The sequence below is a fragment of the Artemia sp. Qi Xiang Cuo genome, chromosome 19 (assembly GCF_049724085.1).
Source record: "Artemia sp. Qi Xiang Cuo chromosome 19, ASM4972408v1, whole genome shotgun sequence".
In the NCBI taxonomy this organism is placed as follows: domain Eukaryota; kingdom Metazoa; phylum Arthropoda; class Branchiopoda; order Anostraca; family Artemiidae; genus Artemia; species Artemia sp. Qi Xiang Cuo.
The window spans coordinates 31409182-31429571 of NC_142812.1; the positions used below are offsets into that span (position 1 = coordinate 31409182).

Below are 20390 nucleotides of genomic sequence, written 5' to 3' on the forward strand. Positions count from 1 at the left end.
GTATATAAATTCACCTCCTTCTCTAGATCTTTCTTTTATTGTGCCCCCAATAGTCCAGCCGACAAGACAGACACGAAGGCAAACAGCTCGGTCCAGTTATCTTGAGACGGGCAAGCCGATTACAGAGTATTTGAAGAACAGCTTCAATCAACGTTGCACTTCAATCTGGAATGGTCTTCCTGGAGAATTTATCCTTAAAGAGTTTCTCTGTTGACTCTTCCAAAAGAAGATTCAACAGTCAACAAGAACCTTGATAAAAGATTAGTGGCAAATCAGATATTTAATTATACCTGGCACCACGAATTTACAAAAAAAGGAAGTTTAAACAATTAAACCCAAGAAAGTTGTTCAAAGCGCATGATCTGAGCTTTAACCCTGTCTTTCAACTTTATAATAAAGCACAAGATTATTTGAAGTTTTATTTGAACTATCTAGAATACACACTATTCCTAGACTGATCAACAAAAACAACAAGTCCCTGAAAATAACAGAACAGTTGAAAAGTGAAACTTACTATGTCCGAAAAGCTAACTCATAACTTATCCGAAATCCAACTGGTTGCTTTTAAAACGATTAGCAAAATTAGAATCAAAATGAGAAACCCGAGAAATCCAACAAAAGGTTGAACAGATCAAAATATATGCCAAAAACATGACTAAGACTGGGTAAAAACAAGCTATTCAGCAGTGTTGTCCTCGGTAAAATTCTGGCTCCTATCCCCCCTCCCTCCCTCCATGCACTAAAAAAATGGCGTCTCTCTACATAAAAGAAAATTTATTTAAACAAAATAAAGCACATTATCAATCTGTAGTTACTTATCATTTATTTCATTATTGCAGAATAAAAACCCAAAAATATTTTTGCGTTGGTCTACGTTTAAGATTACCGAGAAATTTTTTTTGAAATTGAAAAGTTCAATCATAATACAGTGAATATAATTTTAAATAAAATTATTGAAAAAAAAACTAAGATAAAGATACGGCATAATTTTATCTAAAATCAATCTCGTTATTTTAACAGGTAAAACAGCATACAAAATTGATTGAATGTATAGGCATGCTTTAGAAGTGAAGCGAGGGAATGAAAAAAAGAAAGAGAACAGAATAAAAAACAACAAAAAGGCAAAGTCTTCCGAATTAATTACAGAATAGAGGAAAAGGGATAAAACATCGAACAATTCGTTTTTGATCCTTGCATAAATCAAAAATGATAACGTTCATAAATGCCCAGAAATTGGGTAATTTGGCCAGACGTACCAAATAAGGTAGAATAATATCTCCAAAAAATTACGAAGATTTACAGGACAGGGGCGTAATTTCTTATGGGGCAGGGGGAGGGGGGGGGGCACAGTTTGCCCCCTCCCCAACTGAAATTTAGTTTCTTCGAAAATCTTGGCAAAACTAAGACAACCTGCATAATTCAAGCATCCACAGAAATGGGCTAGTTTTCTTTAGCATATCTTTACTTTACTTATGGTACTATATGGCTCATTTTTCAGTTTTCACTGTTATTTTCACTTGATTTGGGAAAATTAGCTACAACTCCCCCCAAGATTTGAACGAAATTACGCCACTGTTACAGGAATGGACCAAAACAGAACCTTTAGACATGACTGGATTCAGAAGGGCTAATTTTAGTTCATAAAAAAGGCAGCATTTAACCATCATTTCAGATTTGAAACTAGAACAGTAACTGACAACTGGTAATAAAAGCTAATCAAAACGACTCCTTGTCATTATTTATTAAATATTTTAGATGGTATTATAGTAGCCACTGAAGAGGAAACGGATAGGGATTTAACAAACCAATATACAGTAAAACAAATAGTAAAAGAAGTCTACATATTACTTTATTCCCTCTTTACTAACAGTAGAATGAAATAACAATTTTTTTTTTACATAAACACTATGTGCCCCCCCTCCATGAGTAACTTAAGAATATTCACAATTCCCAGGCAATATGTAAATGTCTAGCTCGTAATATTGGGGAACAAAATTAAACAGTTTTTTGGCTCAAGAACAATAACATTCTATTTAAATAAAACTTTTAACATAAAATTTTAAATTGAATCAGGTTTTCACATCCCATGCATTTTATGCTAGTATTTAGTTTTTTTGTCTTAATTTGGATGTTTTGGATATAACAGACAAAAAAAGAAATGTTTACTAACTAAATTTTTTATGCTAAATTCAGAAATAATATAAAATTTTCCTACAGCCTATAATATTTGCGCAAGGATATGTTACTTTCCTAGGAACAAAAAATTGGAAAATCATAATACAAAGACCATGGCATTGGAATTTTTTTTTTTCAAAATTTGAATTTAGATAAAATTAAATATAATATTAAACATAAAACTTTCTGAGACATTTGAACTTATTATTTCTCTTCTTTTTTTTTATACTAAACATTAGCAAGCTAAAATTCCCATAGGAATCTTAAAGGACTTGAGGAGCAAGAAAAAATGTTTTTGTTTGCAAGAAACTTAACAAACTGGATCAGAAAATAATATGTATTTTTTTATCACCCATAGTTTTTACGCTGTGATTTTCAAAAGTTTCTTTTATTTGAAACCCCAAAATTCACAAAAAAAAACTTTAAAAAGCATTTCGAAGAAAAGTTCTAGCATTTTGAATTTAGCATCCGAAACTTCTACTTTAGTATAAAAAAATTAGCATCCAAAAATTTTTAAACATTTTCTTTAAAAATCCAAGAAAACTCCAATTTCAAGTAAACAAACGTTACAAATTACTGCGTTAAAGCAGTCGGGTGTGGAGCGATTGTGAGCGTATACTCCGATTCACGAAAAAAGTTGGATTAGATTAGGTTATAGAATTACGAATAATTATTAGGTGACATTATTCACGAGATATCTTTAGAGATCTATTAACAAATGTGGCCTTAAATACAATTTTCCTTGTATTCCCCCACCCCAACTTCAGTGTTGGAACCACACATACCATGTTATTCATAATATCCACGCGTTATAAATATCATAATTCTATGAGCAACAATTTTATTAACGAAACATAAACTTAACTAAAGCAGAGAAACGTTTTCTAAGTAAAAGTCAAAACATAGTTTTTATGTCACTTTACTAAGAAGCATCATAGTCAGTTAAAACTTCACTGGAAATCGAGGTTCACACAGACCCACACAGAAAGAGAAAACAGAACAAAAATTTAGGTAGAACCGAACAAAACATATAAGAAACCGTAAAATATGAAAAGAATCCTGTCCGGTTTCCTATTAGTACAACGCAATTATCGTATGGATTTTTTTAATCTTTCATTGGTCTTGCCGGAAAAAACTACCCATCCACAAATTCTCATATGAGCCAACCTGTTTTGGGTGTTTTGAGGAAAGTTGTCTTTATTATATCTGTAAGTACAAATTTTGTCACATGTAACCATTCTTCTTAGAATGATTTTCCATCCTCTTACATAAAATTTAAGGAAAATTTAATTTTTTTCTGCTTATATTGAAAGATATATGTCGGTTTTAATTACAAACTGGAATTTGTGAAATTATCTGGTCTTTCATAAAAAATGTTTTCACATCTCTTCCTTTACTCCTGAATTAAGAATTATACAGAAACTTCATTTTAAATCTTGTCTTTTCAACTTTCACCGGGGTCACACTTAAAGATTTCAAGAGGGATGAAACAAAAGAAGTTATCAACCAAAAATTATATGAATCAAAACTAAACATCAATTTTCATAAGTTACCCATGAAAACCTACTCTTTAAGGGAAATTTTAAATTTTCAAAACTAGAGTAAATTATAATATCTATTAATTAGTAATCTTACTAAACAAGCAATAATTATATATCTATAAATTTTTCCTCAAAAACGACACTATATTTTTTTTCTGAAAATCGGCATACTAATATTTCTCGGTAAAAAAATTTTTTTGTTATCCGGTGTGAAAAAATGATTCAGATAGGGCACGACTAAACACTCGGTTGTTTTTATGTACCTTTGAAGTGGCTTACTTGACGATCCACGCGATAAGTTAATCCCCTCCCACCAAAATTGACCCAGATACCCACGCCCGGGAAAATTGAGGCCTAAAAAAGCACTAACTGGTGATTTAATTACCCTCTGAATAGAAACCTCTGTAATTTTCCCTCTGGCATTCAACGCCAGATAGTTCCTCTTGGCCACAATAGTTTTAAAAGCAACTATATTACTATTTTACCTAGACAGAGCGTTAAGACTGAGGGGCTAATAGGCCAAGATAGCAGTGGCGGTTCTAGGCCTGGGCAGGTGTACATCTGCCTTCCCATTTATTCTGACATTAAATTTCTTTTATTTTATATTTTTACATACCTATGGTATAGCCCCCCCCCCCGCCCGATTGTGAGGCCTAAAACCACTACTGCAAGATAGACTGGCAAATAGACCTCAATAAATTCCACAAAGACGACGTAAAAATACTGGAGTTCTTTTACGCTCCATCATTTTATGCCTAAATTTAACAGATGATTTTAATCTGTTCTCTAATCAACCATGTTCATGTTTCAGTAGTCTTTATTACTTCTAGTTTTTATCTTTAAGTAATTTTCTTTAGTTTTCTTATCGTATTTTTTTCTGAGAGAACACCATTGAAGAAAAATTATCCTTGATAGGTGACTGACCATATGAATAATGAAATAGAACGTTGGATAGTGACTTCATCTATAATTACGCTTCCATCTAATTAAAACCCATACTTCAAGCTACTCATCTTCAATAACGTCTGGCATTGGGTTATGCTTCACCTTTTCAGAGAGCTTACGAACGATTACATCTGAATCAATAGTAGATACTTGAGATAAGCGACTATAAACATCATCAAAACTACTGTCAACAAAACTATTTTTCGGAGTGAAAGGATATGTAGTAGTTTCTTCAATCTCACAGCCGCGGAGCTTAGTACGTTTTGACTCGATCTTTTCAAGCATGTCACGGGAGTTGAAGCTGGGAAGGTTCACATACGAAGGAGTAGGCTCCTCTGCACAGCTGTTCTGTGGGGTGTAGGGACAACTATTGTAGCTGGAAGAGTCGTGGGAGTGACTAGAGCTTCCCTGCAAAAATAACGCACTTATAACGTCTATCAAGCTATTAATGATTAACTTGTCTTAAATTTCCAACGTTACGCACGTGCATAATAGGGGATTGGGACCCAACACTTTCAAAAACTGCATGATTCTTGTTTTGCTTCCACTTTAAATAGAGTTAGGCATTGTGCAGGCATTACTACTTAAGTACCTGCCCACCAGTCTAAGAAAATCACAGAGGATAGAATTTTTTCAGATAACCGCCCGCTTCAGAGTTTCATATTCAGTCATTTTTTAATGTTCAATTAAAAAATGTAATTCAATTTTTTTTCGAGGGATTTTTTTTCAACTTCAAAAATTTAGAACGTTACACTAAAACTATGAGGCTGGACGAATGTATATGATATATATTTCAATCCGAAAGAAAACTTCCACTAGCAAGATTTTCTAGTAATTTTTTAGTAAAAAGACCCAAATTATGAAGAAAATAACAATTGGAAATCAATACGTTTCTACAAAAAAACAATGATTACCGCTACTGGTAATACCAAATAAATGCATCAGCAATTATACTTTATTTTTCCTAAACAAGAATCATAAAATTTTGTTGGTAATATTTTTTTTTCTGCTGATTTTTTTTCTTTCTGATTTGCACTACCAATATTCTATCTCTGATAATGTTCAACTCTCTTCCGATGATTAAATAAAAAAAAACAAGTTTTTTCAACTGAAAGTAAGGAGCAATATTAAAATTAAAAATGAACAGAAATTATTACGTATACGAGGGGACTGCCCCCTCCTCAACACCTCGCTCTTCACGCTAAAGTTTTTCGACATTTTTTAAAAAGTTACTTATTGTTCTAGCTAAACGACCTTGTGTTTCAGGAGTCGTTTTTAAAGAGTTGGGACAAAATTTAAACCTGAGTGTAAAGAGAGAAGTGTTAAGGAGGGGGCGACCCCCCTCGTATACGTAATAATTTCTGTTCGATTTAAGTTTTAATATAGCTCCTTGCTTTCAGTTGAAAAAATAGTTTTTTATTTAATTTCTGATCGTTTTTTAAATAGTGCCAGGATACCTAGCTCCACCTTCCCGGAGAAATCCCCCTACCTACAGAAACATCTTATTGGCGATGCGATCCTGGTGAAAATTTACCCCGGACCCTGGTGAAAATTGAGTCAGTAAAGAGAAAGTAAGATATATATAGAAATTTCGTAAAGGAATTCTGGCAAATTCCCCAGTACAATTTCCCCTGAAAACTCCATCCCCTGGAAAATTCTCCCCATTCAGTCCCGCCCCCCCAGAAAAAAATTCATCCTCCCCTCCCCACACGAAAAATATATGCATAATTCCCAATAACAAATACTATACGTAAACACAGGGCAAATTCAATAACTTAAAAACCTTTCCCCCGGGGCTGTGGGGGGGGGGGGCATGTTATCTCTAAAGACATTGTTATTAGGCCTTTCAACTATGCTAAACAAAATAGCAAAGTTTCTCCCTTTATACAAAAAACAAAAAGTTTCTCCCTTTTTTCGAAAATCAAGCAAATTTTCTCAGGCTCGTAACCTTTGATGGGTAAGACTAACCTTAATAAAAATTGTATATTTAAAATTAGCATAAAAATCCAGTTCTTTTGGTATATTCTGTGTATCAAATTATGTTTTTTAGAGTTTCGGTTACTATTGAGCCGGGTCGGTCCTTACTTGTAGTTTGTTACCACGAACTGTTGAAAAAGAGACAAAATCAGGAAATTTTCCCTAAAAAATTTAGGAACCAAGGAAAAAAGACGAAAATACGCAAAAAGGGCAATCATGAAATCCACAAAAACCCTTTAGTTCCATTATTGTTTTTGTTAGATACCTGGTTTCTAAGGCTCTCAGGAAGGTAGGAGACGGGAATTTGAACCAATATTTGCCAAAATTGTCAAACAATTACTTGGCCCGGTTGTAAGAAAAGTATTGTTTTCATATTACTGTTTCAACATCTTTTTCCCGTTTGGCAGCTTATATAATTCAAGAGTAGGAATAGCCAAATAACAAAATGTAGAATTTCTTACTTTTATTACATTGGCACGCACGGGGCTAATCCATCCATATTTGGTACTGAAATTCCCGCGAATTTCATTAATCATATGGATATATCGTAATATCAATTTAGGAAAAATATAATAATAAAAAAGAAAATATTTTCAACGAAAAGCACAAAGCCATACTAAAACCTTCGATTTACCTGACACTTCAATGTGCATACATTCTATGTCCGAAAGGGGCTACCAACGCAAAAGGTTTAGATGCATCGGAGACAACAAAAAATTTATCAATCCTCTTCCCTACCCCCCCCCCCCCCTTCGACTATTCTGAACGAAACAACTATCTCAAAATTTAATCCTTTAGCACGAGAGGATTACGGGATGCCCAGGGCGAAAAAAGCACGAGAGGGAAGCCGGGTACCACCCAATCACGTTCAACTCTTAAAAGGGCACTAAAGCTTTTTATAACAAGTGTGCAATCACAGAATTAATTTGATATTTTCAGTAACATCTAATTTATTCTTATTTTTCTATATTTTATTAAAACACACCCACGAATAAATTCTTTTAGCAGAATGCACGCTGGACTAATAATGTACATATTGGAAGTATGTCCCTATTAAAATTCCTTATACTGTCATGTTTCTTGTATACTATTTTACCTCTATTCTAAGTATCTAGAATTCTAGATCTAGATCCCTTGATACATCAGACAATTATGGGCATCTTGGTCGCACGGACAGGAACAAAGGATAGCAAAGATATACATACGCTGTGCGTTCTTCCGAATTATCGTTTTTAATGTTGCTCATGTTTTTGTCCATCTTTATATCTTAAATCAATGCGGATAGCGCTCGAAATCGCGATTAAATTCAAAAGATTAATAAGTGCGCGCAGTTGATCAAACATGAAAGAGAAACAAGAATAAAGGATAGCCTGGAAAGCATCAGAATAAACTATTCAACAGGTTAGTTTTTATCAAAAGAAAATAAATAGTATATATCTGCAGATTAAAGGAATGATTTTTAAGTTATTTGTTGTTTCTTAGTTACTTAGTTTCCGAAACTACCGCATTTCTGACGATAGACAGTTGGTATGACGACTGCTCCTCAGACTTGATGGAATTGCTAGTCTTTAATCCAATCCTCGAAACAGGTTAAGAACCTTAGCCCACTTACTTGATGAGAGTCTCCGACACTTAGAAACTGCATCATATTCATCACAAGATGGGTATGCACTCCATTAGGGGTAGGTATCGAAGGTGGGGTAAAAACAAAAGGGCTATCTTCTCTCGTCAGTCGATCATCGGAAGTTGGTGGGGTGAGAGGCTGAATTGAAGAAATGTCATCTTGCCCATTTGATTCATGTAATGACCTGGCTGACTCTTCAAAATGAAACAAAAAATAATATTTAATAACTATAAATCAGATTTAATAAATTACAATAAGTAAAATTTCAAATTATGCAATCACGGCAAAGAGAAAATCCAATAAAACAGTTTCAAAGAAGAATAAATCTAAGTAAGGAAACGTTTTCTTTGACACCAATGTGTTTCTATTTGTGATTAGTATGAAATGAAAATCTACTATATATAGTTGAGTGTCGGTGAGATGCAGCCAGCCAATTTTCGTTATGAGGCCGACATATTTGAGCTTTTATCAGTATATATATATATATATATATATATATATATATATATATATATATATATATATATATATATATATATATATATATATATATATATATATATATATATATATATAAAAAAAGATATATATATATATATATATATATATATATATATATATATATATATATATATATATATATATATATATATATATATATATATATATATATATATATATATATATATATATATATATATATATATATATATATATATATATATATATATATATATATATATATATATATATATATATATATATATATATATATATATATATAGCCATAACCTGGGCCTTGGCTATTCTACTTCCATCTTTACTAATAATACTACATAGGTAAGTGAAGCTGTCCACTTGATCAATACTTTCGTTAGCCAACGTCCCCTTTTCATCTTCATTCATTCCTAGCCTTAGCGACTTAGTGTATTAACATTCACTTTCAAATCTATTCTAGCACCCTGAACTCGCAAAACCTCTAAAAGTTCATTCATTTTGCTAGTACTCTCGCATGGAGAGGTCAAATCACGTTCCCGGCCCGAGTCTAGGAGAACTCTACTTCTCCATTTGGTTCCGTGCTGTCCCATAGTCTTTATTATTCTCCATGGGAGAGTTCTCATCAAAGCGATCTATAAAATTAGGAATAGAACACAAACCTGCTGCACTCCTAATTCAGTACGAAACCAGCTAGTTGCCTTATTTCCTACCTTAATCGCAGCAGTGTTATTCTCGTATATAGAAATAATCACTTTAATGTATTTGTCTGGTATGTCATACAAGGATAAGACCTTAGCTAAACATCTTCTATCAGCTGAATCAAACGCTTACTCATAATCTATAAAACTGAGAACTAAAGATGTTTGATGACTCATGTACATCTCAATTATTAATATTAGGGTGAAAATTTAATCGACATATCCTCTACCCTTCCTAAAACCGTACTGTCCTTCTCTTAAAACTTTGGATACAGCACCTCTAAGTCTAAAAAGTATCATCATACAAAGTAATCTGCTACCTACAGAAACCAAGCTAATGCCTCTATAATTACCGTACTCACTCTTGTCACCTTTCTTATAGAGAGGTTTAATTTATATATTTATTTATTTTTAACCTCGTAATACAATACAAAAAAAGGAAACAAAGACGGAGTATAAAATATAGAAAACGACAAAAAAGGAGTAAGAAGAAAAAGAAAACGCCACAACGTTTATCATAACGATTAATACAGATCATCTATAAAACACTGATCAACAGTTACATACAAACAAATTTAAACATTACTATATAAGAAGGGATACCATGGATAAAAACTGATTTTACAGTTATTTTTCTAAATACGTTTTGATAGAGCTATTGCTGGGTCGGCTATTTTATACTTGCGAATTAACGCTGAATTTCGGTCCACAGGGGTAAATGAAGAAATATTTTGCAAATTTAAAATACACTGAACGGAATTTAAGTTTATATGTTTGATAGAAAATCTTTCAAAATGGTGCTGTGTATAGGAAATGCGGCATTGCTGTTGAATTACACAATTTAGCGAGGATTATTCCGTTGAAGCGTTTTTTTATTTCGGACAATTGAAGCATAAGACCCGCCACATTTTTTAAGGTGGGAAAACAGCAGCAAACGGGTCTGCTTTAGAGATGGCCTAATTGGTAGACAAAGACAAGCAAGTTTTTCAACTGGCTTTCCTAAAGAACATCCCAGCTGGACTGACGGGATGAGGCCCGAACTGCCCCAATTAAATAGAAGAACTTCAGAATATTTCAGAATTAAATTCCAACCCCAGTTTAGAATATTCACTCTCAAGTATGCTGAAGAATGCATGAGGGTATGCATTTTGATAGAGCATCTAAAACACCGTCGTTAAAAAGAGTAGGTGAGGTAATAGCACCTTGACACGTACCTTTGTAAACAGAAACAAAACTATTCAGATCATTCAGTAGGCTACTGGGACAAAAGAGTATATTTTGTGGAGCATGTGTTAGATTAGATGAATTGGAAACGGTAACTTAAACGGAATTTTAATGCGCACTTTAAGCCGCGAATATAAGTTCCTCAAGGTGTGAGCAGAAGAGGGATGAACGCCTGTTTTTGCCGTATGAAGGAGCATGGCTCCGTGTACCAATGCGCCAATGACTACTCTCTTTCAATTGATTATCATGCCAGTACAATATTTTACTTTTGTGCCGTCTACCTGCATCTGACAAATTTTCGACAATTTTACCCATGGTCTCCCCTTCACACCTCTCTAGTTCATATTTTAATACTTTTTCCGCTTTCTTTACATTTCTCCTATTTCCATATGATCTATCACTCATATAGTTCTTGTACAAGCCATCCTCCTCTATTAAACATAAACCATTTTCACTAATACTCCTATCTGGGTTCCTAACTTTCCCTAAGACACCATCAGCAACTTCCCAAATTATTTCCTAAAATTATTCCACTCACCTTCTACATTGTCAAATTTTAAACTTTCCAGTTTGGTATTCAACGGTTCCTGGAAATTTTTTATTAAATTCTCATCCTGGAATCTACCAATGTCATAGTTTCCCGGATCGTAGTTAAACTTCCTAAATTTCAGCTTTAGATTAACCCTAGACACTACTAGATGGTAATCTTTACTTTTAATATCAGCAACAGCACTTCTATATACCCTAGTATCGTGTATTGATCCTGCCAGCCTCCGGTTTACCATAAAATAATCAATAAGGTTAGCTGTCTTACCATCGTGTGAATACCATGTTAACTTAAGGGCCATTTTATGACCAAATGCTATATTGATTATAACTAGATTATTATAGCTACAAAATTGCAGCAGTCTGTAGCATTACTGTTTTCTTTCCCTACACCCAATTTACCAAGGCTAGGATACCATCTATCCCTATTTCTACCGACCTAGACGTTAAAATTTCCTAATAAAATACCACACTTCTACCCTGTTTATTTGTTCCTGTAGCTAAGTAAAAATCAAATGAGTCACTACTATCTCCGTCAGTCAGTTCTACAGGAACATATACTACTATAACTGATACCTTGATCTCTAGTCATAAATGAGCAATTAGTATTCTATTATTAATACCTTCACAGCCTAAACAAGACTTAGTAGCTTCCTTATTCATCATGAGCCCTACTTCCTGTCTATGTACTCCATACTTCCTGCCTGAGTAAATAAATTCTATATCAATTTCATGCTTCCTAACCCTGGGATATGAGTTTCTGAAACTCCTAATAAGTCCAGTTCGAATTGTCAAGTTATTCGTGGGTAAAAGGGTCCCTTCTTCCCTTTTTCGGACGTGAATCTCATCACTACAGAACATGACGTGAGACAAGTAAAATCCATATAACAATTTACGCCAGGGCACGTTCCTTGGCAGACATCAAAGTCCACCTGTTGAGAGCAATGTACTCTTACATGGCCTATATATTAGCTACTACTATGACGTGCTACTATGACTGATACTCTGCGCTCTTTAGTAATAAAATGAGCGACTAGAATTCTATTATCATTTTTTTTTATTAACAAATGGGTCACAAAAAACACAACATAGAATCTCCATATAATACTTACAAAGCAAAACTGCATTTAATACTAAAAATATCAAAAGAGGTCCCGACGCAAATTAGCGTGTTTGGGACGACACAAAAAGGGACAATTCAACAGCTAATAAACTAATACTTCCCAACCCGAACAGGAATTAGCACCTTCCTTATTCATCATGAGCCCTACTCTCTGTCTATGTACCCCATTCTTCCTGACTCAGTAAATAAATTCTATATCACCTATTTTCATGTTTCCTTTCCCTGGGATTTGAGTTTCTGAAAATCCTAATAAGTCCATTCCAAAGCGTCTGAAGTCGTCAGTCAAAATGTCGGTATGATAGTTATCTTTTAACGTCGTAAAATTCTAAGTTGTGATTTTAATATTCTTTAAATCATTGAAATTATTTTGGCCTCAGGGTCCTAGAGCCAGTGCAGGACGAAGACTAACACATCTTCGCAAGTCTACACAGAAGCGCTTAAGCCGGCTTAGAACCGAAAGCAGGAAGTCCCTGGGACCTCCGGTTGAATGGAGGCTCTCTGCAATCCTGAGCTCATCTTCTTCACAACATGATTTTCAGCACTTGGCGATGCTCTTCTATAAACAAGAGTCAAAATCCTCCACAGACAATGTCAAACCTATAATCGCCGACTCATTATATATCCATGCCTCCAAATATTATGCTACTATGGGGAGGCAACTCTTAGAAGATAGATTAGCTAGGAAGAGGTTTTTCAGCCCAAAACGCCCATTAAAACAGACCAAACCTAGAAAATATACAATACATGTATATTATATGTATAATATATGAATATAGTATATGTATAATGTACAGATTATTTGTATATATATTATATATACATCAGTATCAATTGATATAAAGTTCATTAGCGAGGAAATGTGTTTTAATCAATGTTGTACATTTATTTTGGATTAATTTTAATATTTCTTTGGGCAGAAGCACACTGGCTTGGTCTAAGCAAAGCGCAAGGGCTATAATAATTATACAAAAAACAACTACATCAAAAGGGCTGTTCAAACAAAACTGCCATCAGGCTGTACGTTGCCTGTATACAAGAATGATCTCAGAATAATACTAATAACATTGTATCATTGGGACTATTTTTGTCAGAAAAAAAAAAATCAGGGAACTGTTTTGTTATTTGTATCTCAGAATGTGGTTCCGACAAAAATGGGAGAAATGAGAAATGGGTAACTTTTTTTATTTTTTATTGCCCCTGCATCTATGGAATAGCACCTTTCAGCTAATAAATTTAGAGGTACCTCGAAAATTCCACATGGTGACCTCTATAAGATGTTGTATGTTACAATTCTATACAAAAAAAGGAAATAAATTTTGAACTGGTGTCCAAATGGTGTTTCAAATGGTGTCCAAGTAAAAAAAAAAAAACATTTAAAAGGTAGATAAATAAGAGTGTGGTTTATTGGGAAAAAATCCAATATCGATCCTTCAAATATTAAATAAAAAAACAAGTTTTTTTTTTACTGAAAGTAAGGAGCGACATTAAAACTGAAAACGAACAGAAATTATTCCGTATATGAAAGGAGCTGTCCCCTCCTCAACGCCTCGCTCTTTAAACTTAAATTGGACTCTTTCTCACAACTCTATTTTTTAAATCAATAAAAAACTTTCGCAGGAAGAGCGTGGTGCTTAGGAGGGGACAGCCCCTTTCATAAACAGAATAATTTCTGTTCGTTTTAAGTTTTAATGTCGTTCCTTACTTTCAGTTTAAAAACCTTGTTTTTTTTATTTAATTTCTGAAGGTTTTTGAATTAATGCAGCTTTGATTTTGGCTCACCGTACATGAATAATTAGAATGAAATTTGCATATTAATTTTATGGCTTTCTCGAAATTTTGTTCTGACGTAACTTACGAATTAATTTACGTAAAGAACTTTACCCCTAGTTAATACCTAGCTCTTTACGCTAAAGTTCGAATTTTGTTCGAATCACAGACCCCTGAATCACAAAGGCCGGTTAATTAGAGTAGATAGCTCTTTTGAAAGTATTAAAAAAACTTTAACGTAAAGGGTGACGTGTTGACTAGGGGGCAACCCCCTCATATACGTAATAATTTTTATTTATTTTAAGTTTTAATGTTGCTCCTTACTTTCAGTTGAAAAACTTGTTTCTTTATTTAATTTCTGATCGTTTTTTAAATAATGCTGGAAAGTCCAGTGCCCCCTTCATAGAAATGTTCCTTCCCCCAAGCAAACATCCTCCTTGGAAAGATCCTCCCGCGTAACCTCCTCCGCCGACCCCCTCCCCACAGAAAAAAAATCCCTCATGAAACGTCTGTATACTTCCCATTAACCAATACTATATGTAAACAATGGGCAAAGTTCATAACTTACAGCCCTTCCCCCGGGAACTGTGGGGGATCAAGTCATCCTCAAAGACATATTTATTTGATTTTCGACTATGCTGATCAAAATGGCTATCTCAAAATTTTGATTGGGTGATTTCTGGAAAAAAATGAACGTGGGAGGGGGCCAAGTGCCCTCCAATTTTTTTGGTCACTTAAAAAGGGCACTGGAACTTTTAATTTCCGTCCAGATGAGCCCTCTAACAACATTCTAGGACTCCATGATCGATACGATTATCCCTGGGCAAAAAAAATAACAAACAAATAAATACGCATCCGGAATCTTTCTTCTGGCAAAAAATACAAAATTCCACATTTTTGCAGATAGGAGCTTGAAACTTGTTTAGTAAGGTTTTCTGATACGCTAAATCTGATGGTGTGATTTTCATTGAAGTTCTATGACTTTTAGGGGTTGTTTCCTCCTTTTTTGAAAATAAGGCAACTTTTCTCAGTCGCGTAACTTTTGATGGGTATAACTAAATTTAATGAAACTTATATATTTGAAATCAGCATAAAAATCTGATTCTATTGATGTTTCTATTGGTATCACAATTCCGGTTTTTAGAATTTTGGTTACTATTGAGCCGGGTCGCTCCTTACTTACAGTTCGTTACCACGAACTGTTTGATTTGGAGGTTTGTTTGATAAAACTCTAAAAGCAAAATTTGCTTCGATATTTAAGTACAATCCAAATATTCATTATCTTGTGGGGGCTACGATTAAAATTTTTGATTCATCTCCAAAATTTTAAACAACAACCCCGATGCAACGTGGAATATATGTCTTGCACATGGAAAATAAGGCATATACAGTATAATACTTGAAAATATGAAGTAGTTGTAAGTTAACACCAATTGAAAGATCAATATTGATTTGTCCTACGTATTGCCTTATCCAGGCTTATTTTTCACACCTTTTAATGCTTGTAATTTTTGATTGGAAAACTTTTCAAAAATATTATGCAGCCAAAATAAGTATACTTTTCCAATTAGGCCCCAAAAATGTAACCGTTTATGTTTTCATTCGAAATGATCCTGGCGAATTCCAGTACCCCTTCGATGCTGGGGAATTTTCAACTGTCCACCGAAGCTCCGTGTCCAGCTGCATGACCAATACAATATACCTTTTACAATACAAATACGATATATCTATTACCACTGATTGCCACCATCTTTGTTAGGTGTCTGATGGTTATTTACCACGCCGTCTGTTTCGATACTTTTCCAGAATTATTTGATATCTATTCAGGTAATAAACCTACAGTTACAATACAATTTCAATTACCTCTTCCTATTTCACTTTCAGCATCTAGAAAATGTTTGATAATCGGCAAAATAGCTTTTCTTGATGCCAAAGCATTCTCTTGGGACAACAGGTGAATGACTAGAGGCGTTGAGGTAGATTCCACTGAGAACGACACTGGGATGAGACCAAGAGATGGATCTTTTGCTTCTTTCAGGCACTTTATCACCTATAAGCAATAAAAAAAATAAAAATAACTAATAGCAAAACAGAGGAGGATCCAACATCAAAGAAACAAAACACAGTCCAGCAGGACAGGGGACTAAGAGAATTGAACAGCGAGCACGAGCTTCTATAAGGAGTATTATTATAGAAGGAATATTGTATCATATAAATTATATCATTGTTAACCTTTATTATAATTATATTACGTTATTCTATAATATTCTTAGATATAGTATTTTATTATATTATAGCATAGTATTATAAGGAGCATCTCATCAGAATCTGTAATTAAATTTTAAAAATCGTACATTGACACAAAATTGCATATACACTTTTGATTTTGACACATATTATTTATTTTCAATTTTGTATTCAATAAAGAACATAGTTACGGCTAATTGAAATTCTATTATGGATTTTCTCTATATTGCATTAGAGGAGTCCCAAATCCAAACAAGGTCGGCACACTGTATGTTTCTATAACTGTGTATTTCTTTGTTCTTCATTTTCGTGTATCACTTCAGACATTTTTTAGTACCCTTTATCTTAGCTGCTCAAATTGGTTTTGTCACGTTTTATGGTCTAGGTTGTTCATTTGTCTTCTAGGCATTATGAAACTGATTCAAACGCCTTTTTTAGATAGACTAATTATGCTTAGTGCTTTATGATGACCTATGTTCCTTTTGAATTGTTACATGCACCATAGATATAACGTTATCTGTTTTAATCATGGTCTCTTTAAATAATACTAAAGGTGCACAATATCAAGGCTGTCTTACAGAAATAAATTACTATTAGCAGCCACTAATCAATTTCTTTTTACCTTCAGCCTAAAATGGCTCATACTCCTGAATGTTTACGATATATGAAAAGGGCTTAAGTCGTAGCTAGTTTAGCACTAACAGTGATATAAGTTGCCTACAATTTTTGGTTATCCATTATCTTTGAATGAAAACAATACAAAATAATTATATTATTTTAATGATATTTGAGTTCTGGAACACACACTAGGTGATATTAAGGGCAATATTTTCTGGCATTTATCCATAGGATGCAGCGATAAAAAAAACTGTTATGTGACAATCTCAAGCGGTCATTTGCTTTTATTTTTTTAAACTTATGACATTGTATCAATTGGTATAGTTCAGGTTCCAAGTTTCTAACATTATGCAAGTGTTCTTGGCATAAAAAAAAAAATGACGTGTCCCATTTTTTCGCCTGTAAGTCTAGCTAGCAATTTTTTTCTTTTTCGCTTGCTAATTTGCAAATAACCAATATTAGACATAAACAAGTAAGAGGCGATTTCTTCCAGTTTTTCTACCTGCATTGGGGATTACTTGAATTGCTGCAGGTGATACAACAAAATGAATTTCGAGGTACTGCTATGACTGGCTTCTACACAGGGAGTGACAACACTGCTTTGTATGGTTGGTTTTGGACCCAAACCTAACAAACAGTTATCTCATATACCCTGAATATATCACAAAAAGGGAAACACTAACTTTCATGTATTTAGTTATATTACTTTGAAAGAACAACTTTTCAGTTGGCCAGATTTGGTGTCTAAAAACCTGCAAAGGTCAACCTGTTCAACAGTTTTTCGCTCCCCTGAAAAAGCTGGTTTAAAGTTGACCTCGAAAGAAGTACAATTTCATCTTCACAAATTTATAAAATTACCAGCAAAGACATAATGAATAAGAAAGAAAACTTACATTTTCGGCAAAGTTATCATCATTGGAGCATACACCTAAATCCCGGACAATATTTCCGCTTTCGGGACTTATTCTGGACCCCATTAAAATGTGACACTTCAATGATTTTTCTACAGCAAATCCATATAGAGTGGTAGCACTATCTGCTCTTTCCAAGTATTCCTGTAAAATCAAAACCATAGATCCAACACACCATAAGCATAATTCAAACTGCAATAAACTTTGGTAGGATATGAAGGTTTACTTTAGGTTGACTTTAATTTCGAATTTGACGCTTAATCGAAGAACTCTTTTTCAAGTTTGAAACCACTACAAAAAAACTGCGCAACATTAGCAGATTAAGAATTAGACCATTAGTGTACTGTTGATTCACAACCTGTTTCATCTAAACATGTAATTACCGAGGAATACGCTTGTAACAGCATGAACAAGTATTCTTAAATGTAATTGTAAGGGGAATAGGCATTTCCATTCACCATCGACATCCAGGAACCTTAGCATATGAATTAACCATGTTTAACGATCTGTAACCAACAACTTTGCAAAAAGTAGCCGATCATCTGTGACCAAGCTATCTGAAGCCACAGATAGTCCAAAGGCCTGACTGGGGGTGTTTACACCAATTTTTCTTCTGTCCTCCTTGGCATCGCTTCCAGAAAGTTGATAACACCTCCTAAATAATTTTTTTAGACTTGAGGTCTTATAGCTATTACGGGACAAGAGCTAGTCATTGCAAATAGAGCACAATTGCTCTTTTATTGCAGCATTTTCGGATATTTTTTTGCAGATGTAAGCCAAGCATAAAAGTTAAAGGCAGGTAAAGGATACAGCATAACATTTCACAGTGCAAGCATAGTTCACAAAATTCTGTATTCAATTGTTTTTACAGCAATATTTCATTATTCAGTTTATTAACGGTTCGCATGCATAACAGAGGCTTGCTCGCCCAATGAATTCAGGATTTTGTTCGGGTGCCTATCTGAAATGGTTGACTTGCATCTTATTTGATTCTTAATATTGACTTAAGATCTCATTTGATTCTTAATATTGACTTAAGGTCTCTACTAATAGTAGAAACTCGGAACCCTTCTGCGCCATCCCGCACCGTTCAATCCTTCTGCTTTAAGCATCCCCCTAAAGAACCTCAAAGATATTGAGTCTTCTTTTTTTTCTAACCTTAAGGGAACAGACTTAGGAGCAGGCATCCAGCCTTTCTCTTACTCTCTGGCCAGCAATTTAGTAGAACTGACTTTTAAATACACGGGATTCTAAATCCACGTGAAGAATGACCGACACGAGTCACATAAGTCGCACTTTCATGAAATACAAAATAAGTTGAGTGAAACCTCTTCATTCAAATAATCACACTAAAAAATTACCCAACCCTTGGCTGCTAGGATTCCTTCAGTGCCCCTATATTAGCAGTACCCCTATATAGGGTCCCTATATTAGCTAAACAGACATATATTAAATAAGAACAATCAAGGGAAAAAGAAAATCTGTCCTTCTTTAGGCGCTTAAATTGTACACAGTCGTAGTTAGTCTTCCACGAAAACTAGATTTGAAGCCTCCACGGCATCAGGCTTCTAAGCTCGTTAAGTTTTATTCAAAAATTTATTAGTAACGATTTTGTAAGCGTTAAGTTCTAACCTAATAATTTAGCGCTGAAACCCGCGAGAAATCTCCTAGATATTTTATGTGGGGTAGACACATGCCCGTTCTCTCAGAATATTGGAGACATTCATCTAATCTGGAGGGTGACAGCATGATGAAATATTTTGAAAGTCTAATAATGCTTTGGAAGAGCAGTAACTAAAAACTTCATCGTTTTAAAAACTTAAAATTCGCTGATTTTCATGTTATTTCACAGGATTTATATTTAACTAGAACAAAATGTCATTAAAACTACATTACGAGACCCAAGAAGACTAGAGTTTCTTGTGGGTAACATCTTGGACTGCAGCATCTAAGTCTGCAATATACTACCGTATTTGTGCAATGAAGGCACTTATTAAGGTGTCTACTACCCAAACAGGATTGAGATGCAGATATCACTAAGAAATAACGTTGCTTGGAGTCTGTAGTATTCTAAAATCTTTGTACTTTTCTTAAGTAATTTACTGAACGTGGGAGAAAGCTGCTGGTTTACGGCACAAATTTTACAAAAGTTAAGAAAACAAAATCATAATTAGTACTTCTTGGGTAAAATAGAAAGCTATAGTAAAGGAGAGCTTACTTTTACAAACAAAGGGAACGAGCTGAACGCCAACTTCATTCCAACAGGACCTATCAACTTCATATCTTTCCTCAAGATATCCAGAGAAGATAACGAAGATAAATCTTCTTTCGCTTTTTGAAGTTCATTAAACAATTCCTTTCTGTTTACATCAGGAAGAAGTGTAGCAAGCTGTTCAGCTATTTCCATGTCTTTTTTCGTCACACGCTTAGCTGTATCTGATAGATTGGCTGTATCAATCAAAATAGCTCCTGTAAAAAAATCTATTAATTAAATCA

The 20390-nt window shown here is 34.0% G+C and overlaps 1 protein-coding gene across 4 annotated transcripts in view; it reads right to left on the minus strand.

Moving 5' to 3' along the window:
• Positions 1-405: 405 nt before the first annotated feature.
• The window catches only part of pn (exopolyphosphatase prune), a 42055-nt gene continuing 22070 nt past the window's right edge, over positions 406-20390 (minus strand). For all 4 annotated transcript variants that reach the window (XM_089104883.1, XM_089104884.1, XM_089104885.1 and 1 more), the window contains exons 4-8: positions 20113-20363; positions 17877-18038; positions 15982-16168; positions 8251-8456; positions 406-5069 (exon numbers count right to left, since the gene is read on the minus strand). In XM_089104883.1, coding sequence (XP_088961009.1) covers positions 4722-5069; positions 8251-8456; positions 15982-16168; positions 17877-18038; positions 20113-20363 — 1154 coding nt within the window. In that variant the 3' untranslated portion in view covers positions 406-4721. The remainder of the gene's footprint in view (positions 5070-8250; positions 8457-15981; positions 16169-17876; positions 18039-20112; positions 20364-20390) is intronic.